Source organism: Stegostoma tigrinum, chromosome 25 (genome assembly GCF_030684315.1).
Source record: "Stegostoma tigrinum isolate sSteTig4 chromosome 25, sSteTig4.hap1, whole genome shotgun sequence".
NCBI lineage: Eukaryota > Metazoa > Chordata > Chondrichthyes > Orectolobiformes > Stegostomatidae > Stegostoma > Stegostoma tigrinum.
The window spans coordinates 49898969-49915718 of NC_081378.1; the positions used below are offsets into that span (position 1 = coordinate 49898969).

The 16750-nt window shown below is 43.7% G+C and overlaps 1 protein-coding gene across 2 annotated transcripts in view; it reads left to right on the forward strand.

Annotated features, from left to right (window-relative positions):
• Positions 1–16750, forward strand: part of plxnc1 (plexin C1) — a 111649-nt gene that overhangs the window by 78522 nt on the left and 16377 nt on the right. The window contains exons 22-27 of one of the 2 annotated variants that reach the window (XM_048554594.2): positions 1731–1858; positions 3580–3775; positions 5724–5870; positions 13033–13219; positions 13714–13817; positions 16559–16613. In XM_048554594.2, the coding sequence (XP_048410551.1) occupies positions 1731–1858; positions 3580–3775; positions 5724–5870; positions 13033–13219; positions 13714–13817; positions 16559–16613 (817 nt within the window). The remainder of the gene's footprint in view (positions 1–1730; positions 1859–3579; positions 3776–5723; positions 5871–13032; positions 13220–13713; positions 13818–16558; positions 16614–16750) is intronic. The other variant, XM_048554595.2, reaches the window with a different exon arrangement.

The following is a 16750-nucleotide window of genomic DNA, read 5'->3' on the forward strand; positions in this document are numbered from 1 at the left end:
GTACTATAGAATCATGCAACACGGAAACAGACCCTTCGGTCCAACTCATCCAAGCTGACCAGATATCCCAAATTAATCTAGGCCCATTTGCCAGCACTTGGTCCATATCCCTCTAAACCCTTCCTATTCATGTACCCATCCGGATGCCTTTTAAATGTTGTAATTGTACCAGCCTCCACCACTTCCTCTGGCAGCTCATTCCATACACGCACCACCCTCTGCATGAAAATGTAGTCCCTTGGGTCCCTTTAAAATCTTTCCCTGCTCACCCTAAACCAATGCCCTCTCATTTTGGTCTCCCCTATGCTGGGGAGAAGACCGTGTCTATTTCCCCCATCCATGCCCCTCATGATTTTATAAACGCCTATAAAGTCACCTCTCTGTCTCTGATGCTCAAAGGAAAACAGCCTCTCCCTACAGCTCAAACCCCTCAATCCTGACAACATCCTTGCAAATATTTTCTGAACCTTTTCAAGTTTAACATCTTCCTGTAGCAGGAAGACCCAGAATTGAACGCAGTATTCCAAAGGTGGCCGAACCAATGTCCTGTGCTGCTGCAACATGAACTCCCAATTCCTATACTCAATGCACTGACCAAAAAAGGCAAGCCAAATGCCACCTTCACTATCCTGTCTGCCTGTGACTCCACTTTCAAGGAACTACGAACCTCGACTCCAAGGTCTCTTCGTTGGGCAACATTCCCAGGACCCTCCCATTAAGTGTATAAGCCCAATACTATGTGTGTTGCTGCACTACTTCAGGTGTAGAGACAGCCACACGGCTCTGTTAGGAGGGGATTTCAGGACTTTGACCCAGCAGAGTCCCATATGCGTAGTGCCCTCATCTTTCCAGCTTGTGGAAGCCACAGGCTTGGAAAGATACTGTGTGAGGATCCAAAGTCAATCACTGCATTGCATATTGTCGATGGCACGCACTGCTGCCATCGCATTTTCATAGAATCATAGATTCCCACCAGTGCAGAGAGAGGCCATTTAGTCCATCAAATCTGCACCGACCCTCTGAAGAATATCCAACCCTAACCCCATAACCCTGCATTTCCAATTGCTAACCCACTGAGCCTGCATATCCCTGGACACTATGGGCCATTTAACATGGCCAGTCCACCTAATCTGCACATCGTTGGACAGTGGGAGGAAACCAGAGCACCCAGAGGGGGCCCCCACACAGAGAAAACGTGTAGATTCCGTGCAGACACGGGAAGAACGTGTAAACTCGTCTGAGGGTGGAATTGAACCTGGCGCTGTGAGATAGCAGTGCTAACCACTGAGCCACTGTGCTGCCCCTTAATTGTTTCACAGAATCATTAATCCTCACTGAGTTTTTGCCTTGTTTCTCCATGGTAGGGTTTCACACAGCTGAAGAAACCCATGCATTGCTTCTTTAAGCTGACACTGGGGCAAATATACAATTAATTGCCTAATAGTATGTTCAAATATCAGCTCTGCTGGGGGTTTCCTTTTCACTCCTTGTTCAAGGTGAACATTAACAAAGCCGTGTCAGGTTTTCCATAAATCAGCATAGTTTTATTCTTACAGATTTAATGCCCTGCCACACTGCTCCACCCTACCTCCAGAAGCAAATCTGTGTATTGAAAGCTATTTCTGTGTCAATACTGAAACTGGCTGATGTATCATCCTGTGATGAATGCACAGTGATACTCCTGCATCTAAAGAGATTTAGAATGTTTCTCATAACTGTTTCATTCAAAGCAGGCACCTGGACGAGACAACTTGGGTGAAGGATTCAATGCATTGTACAGCTTCCTGAATAACAAACCGTTTTTGGTGACTGTAATACATAATCTCGAACAGCAAAAAGACTTCTCCATTAAAGATCGGTTAGTTTTAAGCATCGTCTTTGTCGGTTGATAGAATTAGGCCTCCTGTAGTTCCTCAATGTTTGGTTTGGTCCCATCAGATATATGAAACTGATAGTGCTGTCTTCCTGTGAGAATAGCTAACTAGAGTGGAACGGAGCTTTTCATATCAGAACAAATGCCGTCAATAATCACCTACTTTCCATGCACTCACGTATTTATATTCATGTGGAGCTTTGGGAGGAAGGAGTTACCAGGACTAGTTAATTTGCTGTGTAGGTAGATGTGGAAATAATGCCTCGGGATGACTGTACGATGCTGACTTCCACATTGATGTAGGATGAAATAGAATTGACGATTATCAAAACCTCTGGTGTTTAAATACATTTGTAATCCACTGAAGAGAGACAACAGACAATAGGTGCTGGAGTAGGCCATTCGGCCCTTCGAGCCAGCACCACCATTCATTATGATCATGGCTGATCATCCACAATCAGTATCCTGTTCCTGCCTCATCCCCATAACCCTTGATTCCACTCTCTTTAAGAGCTCTATCCATCTCTTTCTTGCAACTATCCAGAGAGTTGGCCTCCACTGCCTTCTGGGGCAGAGCATTCCATATATCCACCACTCTCTGGGTGAAGAAGGTTTTCCTCAACTCTGTTCTAAATGGCCTACCCCTTATTTTTAAACGGTGTCCTCTGGTTCTGGACTCACCCATCAGCGGAAACATGCTTCCTGCCTCCAGAGTGTCCAGTCAGAGGGGCATTGCTGAAGCTTTTCATCATGCATTCATAAGGAGAAGCTCAGAAATACCAGATTTCAAACCATCATGATAATTTCTATGAAAACATGTGTTTGAGTAGAAACATGATCAGGCCGCAGATCTCCTCAAACCAGTTCTAGATTGTAACTGTTTTGTAATATACCTCAGTTGAGATACATATCCCTTGATAGCAGTTGATCTCAGGCCTGAAAGCTCCAATTGAAGGGGTCAGTTCCAGATTTCCACTCCCCTCTGTGTAAAGGAGGACTTCCCAGTTTCACTTCAATGTGGCCTGCATAGAATAGTGAGGTTGTGCCCACTTCTGGATTTCTCCTGAAGAAACAGCTCCTCTACCAATTCCCAACTGTCAATTTAAAATCCCAATTAGACCACCGAAAATCTTTGAATCTTTCCTTCTAATGGAGCAGTGGTGTTCCAATGGTAATGTCACTGGGCTAGAATCCAGAGGACCAGGCTAAAGCTTGAGTGACATGTTTTCAATTTATACCGTGGCAGCTGGTGAAATTTAAGTACAGCAAATAAAATCTGAAACTGAAAGCTCATCTCAGTTCCAGAAATATTCATCAATTGTTGTAAAAACCCACTTGGTTCACTGATGCCCTTCAGGGGAGTCAATCTCCTGCCTTTGCCTCGTCTGCCCTACATATGATAGCAAATCCATGGAAGCGTGGTTGACTGCTAACTGGCATCTGAAATGGCCTTACAAACTACAGTTCAAGGGCACAGGAAAGGGGAGCAATTACTGACCTAGTCAATGACGCCCATATCCCATTGAAGAACTTCTAAAATATATTTTCTATCCTGGTATCCTGAATCTGCAAGAGCCCATCTGTATGTAGAAACTCAAGAAAGTAGACATTGAGTCGTAACCTTTGGCATTTAGAATGCTATCCATACACCGCCATCTGAACTTCTAACAGTCTTTCTGAAAATACCAACTATTTGTCTTTAACAGGTGTAAGTTTGCTTCATTCCTGACCATTGCGTTTCATAGTAATTTAATTTATCTGACAAACGTGCTTGATCGTCTTCTCAAAGACTTGATGGATGAATCAACTGCCCAGCCAAAGTTACTACTCCGTCGCACAGAGACCGTGGTTGAGAAACTGCTCACTAATTGGATCTCCCTGTGCATGTACGGCTTTTTGAGGGTAAGGGTTGATATTCATATTGTTCTTTATGCTCATGGTATGCAATCTGTGTAATTGTGACCGCGGTATAGCTTTTTGCTGAAGTTCAACTTGCACATCAGCCTGTTACATTTTCTAATTGGGATTGTTGAAATTGCTGCCTATTAACTGCTCTGAGAAGGTGTTTGTGGTAAGCCACCTTCATGACCTTCTGAGTAATAGTGTGATGCAAATGAGAGGCACTTTGTAGAGTTAACCCTTACTCGTGTGGCACTAGAGGCAAGTGTAGTCCGTCCTGGGCAAGGACAGCAGGTTCCCTTCCCCAAAGGATGTTAATGAATCAGTTAAGCTTCATAGTCATTTTTGCTGGGATTAGCTTTTTAAAAATTTACTTTAAAAGCTAAAATCAAACACTGAAACAGCCTGTAGTGGGGTTTTGAATTCCTGTTCCTGTGGATTATTAGTTCAGTGACTCAATCTTGGCATCATTGCTGAATTTGCAAAAAGCTGTTCCTGTTATGGTAGAAAATAGTGTCTCCCTGTTGCAGTAGGAACTGCAGATGCAGAATCTGAGATAACAAGGTGTAGAGCTGGATGAACACAGCAGGCCAAGCAGCATCACAGGAGCAGGAAAGCTGACGTTTCAGGCCTAGACCCTTCATCAGAAATGGGGGAGGGGAAGGGGATTCTGAAATAAATAGGGAGAGAGGGGGAGGCGGATAGAAGTTGGATAATGTAAAAGATAGATAACAAGGTGTAGAGCTGGAGGAACACAGCAGACCAAGTAGCATCAGAGGAGCAGGAAAGCTGAGGGCCTAGACCCTGTCTCCCTGATGTATTCGATGTGAATGTTTTCAGATATTTTGCTGGGCCGTGTATTCCTCGAAGATCTAGGGCAACAAGTTAGAACGTTCTTTGTTGAAGAGTAGCTCGTGATTTATATCATAGAGCAATACTATATTTGGTCTCATTACCCTTTTGTTAAGAGGGACTTTTTTTTTACAAGAGGCAGTCTGAGATTTTGGTCTTGATCACTGGAGTTCCTCTTGACAATACGGGGCTCACAGCCAACAGGATGTCCACTTTTAGACTGAGCTTTTATACTCAGTGATCTCTTACTGAGAACAAGATGTGATTACAGGAAGAGTTGAGTTGTTCTTTATCTGTAGTTCGATGTCCCAGAGACCAGTGAGATATCTAGCATTTATTCATATCCGCTAATAATTTGCCAGACCTTCGGAGCAAGTCAAAATATTCTTCCCAATATGGGAAAAGAGTTACAATATTGAGAGTGTAAAATGGCTGAGATGATTTGTAGGGGGCATTGGATAGAGGAACGAACAGCCCATCCCACCTGTTTTACGTGCCCACCCCCCCACATCCCGCTACAGTGCAAAGTTCTGCATGATACCTGGGAGCTGTGATTATTACGTTTCTCCATGAAATCCAGGTGTCAATTCCTCAAATTAATCTTAATTAAATGAAAGGTATCAGTTGTAGGTCAGTAACTTGTGCGTTCAAAACCCACTCCAAATACTTGGACATATAATCTAGGCTGACAGTGAGAGAACGAATGCTGCACCATCAGAGGTGCGATCTTTCAGGGGAAATATTAGAGAACCCATCTGCCTTCTCATTTGTGCATCAAAGTTCCCATGGCACTGTAGAGAAACAAGCAGAGAAGTTATCCCTGGTACCTTAACCAATGTTTGTTGCTCAATCAACTTCACTGAAGCAATTGACCTGTCATTATCAAATTGCGGTTTGTGGGAGCATCTGTGTAGAAACTGTTTCCCACATCACTAACTTTCAGAAAGCACTTAATTGACTGTAAATCTCTTTGGGACACCCAGGGACCATGAAAAATGCCATAAAAATACAAGTCAGTCTTTCTCTGAGAGACTGCTTTCATAAAATGGCAGATAGGTCGTTCTCCAGGCACTGAGAAATGCCATCCTTCTAATTGCAGGAATCTGTTGGAGAGCCATTATTTAAGCTTGTATCTGCAATAAAGCAACGGATTTACCTGGGCCCAGTGGATGCAGTGAGTGGAAAAGCATTGTACACACTAAATGAAGACTGGCTATTGTGGGAGGTTTCAGACTTTAAAACTCTGGTAAGTGACACCTTAATCAGGGCAACAAATGTGAATTAACTCCCATTAGCTACTACAAGATTTTGAAGATTTACCTTCCTTGTTTAAATATAAGGAGCATTTGAGATAGCATCAGAAATTAAAATATTTGTCTACATCATTATTTTGTGGAATTCATTGTCAGACTAGAATTAAAGTGAGTTATTCCACTTTAACAATATTATCCACCTCTTGACTCTGTAAGTTCATTTCCTGTTGAAAAGATTTTTGTTCTTTGTAATATTGCAACAAACCAGATGTTCATGAGGAACTAATGGAGAATTATAGAAGTTCCCCTTTTTTGACCTTGCTAAGATTATGTGGAAGTTGAACTATTAGAGTTTAAAATGAAAAAAGGTGAAATTATAAAGTTCATTTTCAACCACAAAGTTTGAAGTGCTTTATCTGTTCATAAATGTAGAGAATGAGGAAACAATCAAACAAGCTCCAAACAATCAACCGTCTCAATAATGTATACAAATCCCCCCGATTGCTTTCTACGCTTTATCAGCTTTTTTTGATAGCTCCCATGTTCGCATTTATCATGGAAACTACCTAAGTAAACATGCAGCCTTTAGCCAGTGGAGTGTGACCATTTGTGAGTAACTGCTGTTCACTCCAGTTAATCTAATTTTGATGATGCTGATTAAGGCAGAAATGTTTGAGAGAACAGTGGGGAGAGCTCTGCTGGTGCCACCACCATTCCTAAATCTTTAATAAAGTGTATTTTTGAAATAAATGAAAGGAATAATCTGGTTCAAGTAAGAAATGCCTTTGGATAGAGTCAAATTCCAATGTTTGCTTGTTTCCTTGATATGCCACTCCGCAGAACCGAACTCTGTTTGTGATTATATATAAAGTCTTTTTTATGAATAAAATATATTTTTAAGTAAAAAGTCTATATATGGTGTAAAACTTGGGGCAGTTGCCTCTAAGGCATAATGGGGAAAGACCCGAATCTTCTGCTGAAGTTCAATTTTGAAGCTAGTAAAGTTGATTAAAGAAATAAGCACAGGGGTGGAGGCGGCAGTAAAGCTGTTCGACGCCCAGGTGTGAACAGTATTCATTGATATTCAGGTGGACGGGAATGAAGGTGAGTCCTTTATTGAAGATTGACTGTTACTTTACGAGCTTCAAAATCTCACCACCCTTCACCTCATCTCAAGACCAGCCCCCCTCTCATCCCCGCCTCCTTGATCTGTCCGTCTTCTCTGCCACCTATCCGCTCCTCCCACCTCACTGACCAACCCCCACACCACTTCCTACCTACACTCACCTTTACCGGCTTCATCCCTGCCTCCTTGACCTGCCCGTCTTCTCTCTCTCACCTATCTGCTCCACTATCCACCTTCTGTCACCTCCCCCCCTCTCTCTCTATTTATCTCAGAGCCATTTCGGAAGAAGGGTCTAGACCTGAAATGCCAGCCTTCCTGCTCCTTTGATGCTGTCTGGCCTGCTGTGTTCGTCCAGCTCCGCACCTTGTTATCTCTATCACATCTGAGATACATGAAGGGCCATTCAGGCACAATTTAACATTGAGCACACAAGCTGTTGACACACTGTATCACAGACAGACTGTACACCCTCTGGTCAACGTACGTAGCACTCTTAGGACAGACACCCAATTCAGCTTAACTTCTGCCACATTTTTATATCCTGAAGGAGCAGAGCTTATCTTGTGAGGTCAGTTAGCCTTTCCAGGTCCCAGATGCTTTATGCAACAAGACCAATCCATGGAAGGCCATAAACTTATGGCCTCTCACCAAGCTGCTGCCAGCCTGGACCATCATGGTGGTATGTGTCACCTTCCTGTCGGCTACTGTCTGCCAGCTGCGAAAGTCGATGTTTGGGGCTCTTCATGTCACAGTTCCAAGCATCCTTGAAGCAGAGGTCTGGTTACCTCATTGCACAGAAAATTCTCGATAGGCTATGTGACCCATTCTGAGAAGGTGCCTGAAGCAAGCACGATTGCCTCTCTTCAAAGTGGGCCAATATATTTGAGAGCTTTTCCCCTGGGGCTGCCACAATCATGATTTTCTCCTTCTATGTGGTGTCCAGAAAATGCTGAAAGGATTGAAGTATCATTATCGTGGGATTTCTCCCTTCCCCCCAAGGCCCGTCGCCAAGATGAGCTGGACTGTGCAGCCACTGGCCAATGAATGAGTTTTCAGTTTCAGCAAGTTGGCTCAGAAACTGACAGATATGTGGAGACAGACCCCCTGAGAAAATAGGTGAGATTCACATGGGGAGAGATGGAGTGAATTCAGGAAAGAGTTGTCAAGGGAGTGTAGCACTTAAAGAGATGACAAGCAAGTTCACACAGGAACCATATACAGAGGGAGAGAAATGGGCAAGGATCAAGAGGATAGATGAGGACAGAGCAGTGAGCGTTGTCTATATGGACTTTAGTAAGGCCTTTGACAAGGTCCTGCATGGCAGGCTAGTCATGAGGGTTGGGTCACGTGGGCTCCAGGGAGAGCTGGCTAATCGGATTCAAAACTAATTCAATGGTAGGAAGCAGAGGGTGATGTTTGAAGATTGTTTCTCGGACTGGAGGCCCGTGACTAGTGGTGCGCCACAGCGGTCAGTCCTGGCACCTTTGTAATTTGTTATTTACATAAATGATCTGGATGTGAATATTCAAGGCATGACTAGTGAGTTTGCGGATGATACAAAATTAGGCGGTATCGTTGACAGTGAGGAAGGTTATCAAAAATTACAGAGAGATCTTGATCAAATTGGGAAGTGGGCTGAGGATTGGCAAATGCAGTTCAATACAGTTAAGTGTGAGGTCATGAACTTTGGAAAGTCAAACCAAGGTAGGATTTATACAATAAATGGTAAGGCCCTGAGGAGTGTTATCGAACAGAGGGAGCTAGGAGTACAAGTACATAGGTTGTTGAAAGCAGCATCACAGGTAGACAGGGTAGCGAAAAAGGCATTTAGCGTGCTAGTCTTCATCGGTCGGGCCATTGAGTATAGGAGTTGGGATGTTATGTTACAGTTGTGTAAGTCATTGGTGAGGCCGCACTTGGAGTATTGTGTACAGTTTTGGTCACCCTGTTATAGGAAAGACATTGTTAAACTGGAAAGTGTGCAAAGAAGATTTACGAGGATGTTGCCAGGACTAGTAGGCCTGAGTTATAGGGGAGAGGTTGGTGAGGATAGGGCTTTATTCCTTGGAACATAAGAGAATGAGGGGTGAGCTTGTTGAAGTATATAAAATCATGAGAGGCATAGATTGGACGAATGCATATTGTCTTTTTCCCAGGAATAGGGAATTGAAAACTAGAGGGCGCAGGTTTAAGGTGAGAGGGGAAAGATTTAAGAAGGACCTGAGGGGCAGCTTCTTCACGCAGAGAGTGCTGCGTATATGGAATGGGCTGTCAGAGAAAGTGGTTAAAGCAGATACAATACCAACATTTAAGAAACATTTGGATAGATACATGGATGGGATGGGTTTAGAGGGATATGGACCAAATACCGGCAATTGGAACAAGCTGAACGGGCACCATGGTCAGCATGGACCAGTTGGACCGAAGGATCTGTTTCCATGCTGTGTTACTGTGACTCTATGACCATTGATGGTAACTGAACTGTACCTTGCCTCACCCTTGGACAGCTAGGGAGGAGCATTGTGTGGTGAAATTTTCGAAGAGAAACATCTTTGACCACAAGTCCATCAGGAAGATGTCAGCATGTGGCATCCTCAAGACTTTGTGGGAAAAGGTGACAGTGATCATGTCACATGGTTCCCTGAGCAGACTGTCAAAGTCATTTGGCAGAATGCCTCATCACCAGAACTTTCCAACAAACACCAAGACATAGCTTGGCCGGTGGTGAGAAGGTCACTGCCTGTGAGATACTTCTTGGAGCCCTGAAGCAACTATGGGGTGTGGTAGAGACTGTCACACATCTTCTTCTGGAATGTGCCTTTGTGAAGGAAGTCTGGAGAGAGATACAGAGGTTCGCCCCAAGCAGCCCTGTGATGCAGGACTATGTGCTATATGTTCCATCCCCTGGGATCCACACCGTGATGAACATCAGCTGTGCCTGGAGCTTCGCGAAAGACGCTGTTTGGTCTGCCTGAACCATTTTGGTCTTCAAGAACAAGGAGTTGACCTCGACTGAGTGTTGCAGACTGGCGCATTACAAGGCCCAGGACTACGTGCTGAAGCAATAAAGCTGGGGCAGCTGCTGCCAAGGCACAGTGCGGAAAAGACCACCATCTGAGATCTTCTTGCTGAAGGTAAATGAGGGTCCATTCAGTTATTGGATCCTGCTGGTGGCCCAAATGCATGTAAATATAGTGTGGTTCAAGTAAGAGATGCCTTTGGTTTGTTTGGATAGACTCAAACTCTTGTTTGTTTCCTTCTCACGCTAATGTACAAAGCAGAACTGTTTTTGTGACTATGTATGTCTATTTGTTTTATAAATAAAGTATATTTTTGAAATAAAAACAGACTTAGTGATGGGCTGGAGGTCATGCATTCAGGTCTCACTCCAGACATTTGAGCACATAATCTATGCTGCCACTCCAGTGAAGTACTGAGGGAGTGCTGCACAGTTGGGGGTGCTGCTTTCAGATGAGATGTTAAATGTTCTCATGCAGACCTCAAAGATCCTACTGTATCACCTGAAGCATAGTTGTTGAGTATTCCCTGGTTTTATCGTTCAATTAGATTCTAAAACAAAATTATCTGGCCATTTTTTGTTCATTGCTCGATATGACAGCTGGTTCTGAGAAAACTGTCAGCTGGGTTTTTTACTCTACAAGAATAACCACAGTTCAAAAACACCCCTGTCTGGCTGCAAAGTACTCTCGGATGCCTTGAGGTTGTGGAAGGAGTAACAGACATGCAAGGGATCTTTTTCTTTGCAAGCCTTGACTTCAGAAGATCAGTAGTTGTTGTGCTTTTATCAAGGTCTGTTGATTAATGATTTAATTTGACGAGGTCAGGTTCTTGATAAAACAACAAAGCTGCCTGCATCAGTTCCTTTATTTTTAACCGCTTTGCCTTGGTTTGTTTTGCTATGTGGGTGAAATTGTTTCATTACGTACTACATTAAATGAGCTTTCATTTGAGCATGTGAGCAGAGGCCCTCCGTCAAGCTTTCTGTGTGCTGTCTTGGCATAGAGGAAAGAAATAACTTGCATTTCTAAAAAATATTAGGTTGGTATCTCACCAAAAACACCAACAGCATATCATACATATTAAATTACCTCAAAGCACAGCGTAAACAATGATGAAAGCCTCTTTCCAGTTAATAGGATCCTGCTGACCAATGGTAAAAGCAATGAACAGTTCATCTGTGATAGTGGGAACTGCAGATGCTGGAGAATCCGAGACAACAAGGTGTGGAGCTGGATGAGTGCAGCAGGCCAAGCAGCATCTGAGGAGCACAAAAGCTGACATTTCGGGCCTAGGCCCTTCATCAGAATTTTTCTGATGAAGGTCTAGGCCTGAAACGTCAGATTTTGTGCTCCTAAGATGCTGCTTGGCCTGCTGCACTCATCCACCTCCACACCTTGTTATCAACAGTTCATCTGTTCCTGCTTGATGGGGGGATGTGACCAACAGAATTTCCAGGTACATTCCAAATTTTTCTCACATTGGTGGTGAGCTGCCTTCTTGAACTATCACAGCTCATTTGATGATGGGACTCCCATGGTGGTGTCAGAAAGGGAATTTTCCAGGATTTTTACCCCCTGGATGGTGGAAGAATGATGATATATTTTCAACTCAGGTGAGTGTGTTGCCAATGAAAATATTTCATTCTCTCTTACCACAGAGAGCGAGGACCTGGCTTTGTGAGAGTTGTAGGATTGCATAGTACAGGGCACTGTGACTACATGTCACTTTGCCAGCATCGCATGCCAGCCCCGTCTCTGAGATGCACTGCATCCAAAAAGATCCCACTTACTCAGTGTATTAGATCACAAACAATGTAACGTGCAGTTTGGTGCCTGGTGTCCCGCTGCCTTTCTCGTTTAGAGGTTTTAGCAAAAAAACGAGAAGTGATCTGATGGAAATATATATGCACTCGTGGGGACATGATAGGGTGAATCCTGAGATATTTCCCCCTTGTAGAAAAGCCTCATCTCAGGGAATTTAAAAATGAGGATTCTTCCATTTAAGACAGATAAGAGTAGAATTTATTTCTCAGAGAGTTGATAATCTGTGAAATTCTCTTTCCCAAAGAGCAGAGGATGGTGGAACACTGAGTTAAATAAATTCTTTACTGGTAAGGGAGTCAAAGGTTAGATGTGGTGGACAAGAAAGTAGTCTTGTTGCCACAATCAGATGGGCAAGATCTTATAGTCCAATTCATTGCAGGCGAACTCCTTCAACCTAAGATAACAAAGTGTGGAGCCGGATGAACACAGCAGGCCAAGCAGCATCTTAGGAGCACAAAAGCTGACGTTTTGGGCCTAGACCCTTCATCAGTAAAAGGGTCTAGGCCAGAAATGTCAGCTTTTGTGCTCCTAAGGTGCTGCTTGGCCTGCTGTGTTCATCCAGCTCCACACTTTGTTACCTTAGATTGTCCAGCATCTGCTGTTCCCACTATCTCGGACTCCTACAACCTTTTAGTTCTCACTTTCCTGCTCAAGTTGAATCAATGGCAATTCTGATGTGAACAGCAAAGCCCTTCAAACCATTTCTATCTGATTTGCATGGCAGGACATGTGGGACTGTATTCAGATAGCTTCAGAAAATTCATCTTGGGAAACCTCCAATCTGTTCACAATCTCAAAGATCAAGGTGACATTTCAATCAGATATCAATTGCATGAGATGCAAATTAATTTTTTTTTGCATTTTAAAATGAAGTCACTTGCCATCTAAATTTACTGCTTCTGTTAGTTTCTCAAATTCATTTCTGTCCTCTCCCAGTGATAGTATAAAGTATAAACCTTAATCAACCATTGATGCTCTTTCATGAATATATTTGGATTAAGCAAAATTTTCTGATGTATTTCCCTCTGTATGTTTGAGTTTTTGTTGCACTGCTTCATTATTTTGTCACTGAGGAATAACTCCTTGTTTGCAGCAATTTCCGGATCAGGAGGTTTGTGGTGCATTGGTGAAATTGTGAGAATGGACATTAATGTCGTGGGTCTCACTGCATCTCTTTCCTGACAGAAACTGGACGTTTCATTCCAACTGAACACAGAGGCTAATGATGACAATGATCTGGACAGCAAGCCCACTCTAGAGGTGGATGTTCTGGATTGTGACACTATAGGACAAGCAAAGGAGAAAATCTTTGAGGCTTTCTTCAGCAGATACGGTTACTCACAAAGATTTCAAATGGAAGATATCGACCTGGGTAATTTCCTTCTCGAATTTTCAGTTCAAAATTCTTTTGAATGACTGGGGCATCTATGCTTAACAGTCCAGGTCAATTCCAATATCCTTTGCTAATCTTTTATCAAAACAGCTCCAGCTCACATACTGAAAACTAAAGATACAGGAGGAGTAGATACTGAGGACCACAATAGTTCTGTCTACTGGAGTCAACTTAGATATTGCAGTGTGGGGACATTTTCAAATTCCACAGGTGGATTGAAATTCAGTGCATTGTACACACTATGAGGACAATGAATGTTAAAAGGACAGTTTGCTGGAGTGGGCAGATAGATGGGAAATGAAGTTTAATGCAAGAAGTGTGAACTGTTACGTTTTGGTGGAAAGGTTAGGGAGAGACTGTAAAACAAAGGGGGTGGCTCTAAATTTTGTACCGGAGCAGAGAGATTTGGTTTGTGTCTGTTGGGTTGATGTTGCTCGTTCACTGATTAATTTACTGTTTCTTGGTTGTTCTAGAATATGTTCATAATGGATCAAATCAAATACTCCAAGATATCGACCAATCAACACAAGTTCTTGAAAACGGGACAAAGAAATTAAACACAGTTGGACACTATCAGGTATGAGGCCAATTCTGGTGATATCTGTACCAATCGTTTTCAGTTGTCTCGGGCTGACAACTTCTCTTTGTCAATTGGAACTTAGGGAGGAGAGAACAGGGAAGGCAGTGTGTGTGTGTGTGTGTGTGTGTGTGTGTGTGTGTGTGTGTGTGTGTGTGTGTGTGTGTGTGTGTGTGTGTGTGTGTGCATGTGTTTGTGTGTGTGTGTGTATGTGTGTGTCTGTGCATGTGTGTGTGTGTCTGTGCATGTGTGAGAGTGAGTGTGTCTGTGCATGTGTGAGAGTGAGTGTGTGCGAGTGAGTGTGTGTCTGTGCATGTGTGAGAGTGTGTGCGAGTGAGTGTGTGTCTGTGCATGTGTGAAAGTGAGTGTGTGCAAGTGAGTGTGTGTCTGTGCATGTGTGAGAGTGAGTGTGTGTGTGTGTGTGTGTGTGTGTGAGTGTGTGTGTGTGTAAGTGAGTGTGTGCATGTGTGTGTGTGTCTGTGTAAGTGAGTGTGTGTCTGTGCATGTGTGTGTGTGTCTGTGCATGTGTGAGAGTGAGTGTGTCTGTGCATGTGTGAGAGTGAGTGTGTGCGAGTGAGTGTGTGTCTGTGCATGTGTGAGAGTGTGTGCGAGCGAGTGTGTGTCTGTGCATGTGTGAAAGTGAGTGTGTGCGAGTGAGTGTTTGTCTGTGCATGTGTGAGAGTGAGTGTGTGTCTGTGCATGTGTGAGAGTGAGTGTGTGTGTGTGTGTGTAAGTGAGTGTGAGTGTGTGTCTGTGCATGTGTGAGAGTGAATGTGTGCGAGTGAGAGTGTGTGTGTGTGTGTGTGTGTGTGTGTGTGTGTGTGAGAGTGTGTGTGTGTGTTGTGTGTGGGTGTGTAAATGTGAGTGCCTGTGAGACTTTTGTGTGTGAGCTTCAGGGGCAGGTATTCACCAACAAAGCTGTTGGCTATGAAATTTCCCAACGGGGTAGACCCACCATGATTTCCGTATGTTCATTCCAGGGAAGTGGGGGCTGGGATGGATTCAGGGCCATCACCTCCACAGCGATTCAGAAGGGGTCACGGGGCCAAGGAGGCTGGTTGGAAGGTCCACTTCAGTTCCCTGAGACTTTGGCCTGGTTGTGTAAAAGGCCATTTGCCCTCAAACCCACCCAGCCCTATTGCCTCCACATATCTCCTCATGTTAAATACATGCCGTCTCAAACCCCCATGTGATCCTTATCACTTCCACAGCCACTCACCCTGTACCCATTATGGGCAAACCAGCCAAAAGAAATTATACAAGATAAACTAACAATCTGAAACAGTTCTTGCTACACATTTGATACTGCAAAAGAAAGCTCCCATAGAAATCTCCACAAATGGCCAAGCTTTTACAAAACTAAAGCACCTCTCCATTTGCAACATCAGAAACATCCAAATTGTTAATCGCATCTTAATATTCTCAGTCTGTCAGTCAATATAAGGCCATGGGGCCATAAAACATAGCTGATATTAGACATTTGGCCCATCGAGTCTGCTCCACCATTCAATCATGGCTGATAAGTTTCTCAATCCCGTCCTCCTACTTTCTCCCCATAACCCTTGATCCCCTTGATAAGCAAGAACCTGTCTACCTCAGTTGTAAATGTACTCAATGACCTGGCCTCCACAGCCTTCTTTGGCAGTGAATTCCATAGATTCACCACTCTCTGGCTGAAGAAGTTTCTCCTTATCTCTGTTCTAAAAGGGTCTTCCCTTTAGTCTAAGGCTGTGTCCTCGGGTCCTAGTCTCTCCTACCAAGGGAAGCATCTTCCTGACACCCACTCTGTCTGGGCCATTCAGTATCCTGTAAGTTTCAATTAGATCCCCCCGCATCCTTCTAAACTCCATCGATTACGGTCCCAGAGTCCTCAAACTTTCCTCATATGTTACGCTTTCCATTCCTGGGACCATTCTCGTGAACCTCCTCTGAACCCGCGCCAGGGCCAATACATCCTTCCTGAGACACGGGGCCCAAAACTGCGCACAACATGTGAACCCAGCCCTTTATTAAGTGATTTTGAAAGTTTTAAAACTTTGGAAAGTATTCATAATAAACTCAGCTGTAAAAAAACCTCTTGTGAAATATCAACACTTAAGTTTATTGAAACTGCAGAAGCGAACAGCTAATAACTTTTAAAAGCCAGCCAATAGCTTTTCCTAAGCTACACCAGGTGACCAGACTGTCACTGCACTCTAGCAGTAGGTGTCAGCTTTATTTTACACTATAGCCTGGCTTTCTTCGCTTTTTTAAAGAACTGGGGATTTAATCACCTCAGACCATGACACTTCAACAGATCCCCGCCAACCTGTCTTGAGTTTTTATGCCTGCTGCAGAAGGTTGTGGCTCGGACCCCTTGGAGTTGCAAAAAAAAGGTAAATTTGCACTCAGTCCCAATTTCAAGTGGATGTGCGGGGTTTGTAAATACTGCCTGGGTGTCTAATATTTGTCCTTTCCCACAGCTGGTAGTGTGGGTACCTGTAAGGGTCAGGGCCATCCTGTGCCCAGCGGCCAATTTTGAAAGGGCTGCTGCAGTCAGCCTGTCTGTACAAAAAAATATCCAGCACTGAGTGTTAGTGTGTGCTTGTGAGTGAGCGTGAGTATGAGGATTAGTCTGTGCTGACTTGCAAAAAAATGAGAGTGACAGAGTAAGTGTGTGCACGAGTATGTTCGATAAACATTTGTGATTGTGTATTTTTGACAGTGTCTGTAACTTGTTAATTCTTCATGTCCCTATTCAGATTCCAGCTGGAGCATCAGTGGTCGCAGTTAGAAGAGTAGATCATCCAAAAAGAGGTAAACTTTAAAAGAATTGAAGCTGAGATAATAAGGTGTGGAGCTGGATGAACACAGCAGGCCAAGCAGCATCTTAGCAGCAGGAAAGCTGATGTTTCAGGCCTAGACCCTTCATCAGAAATGGGGGAGGAGAAGAG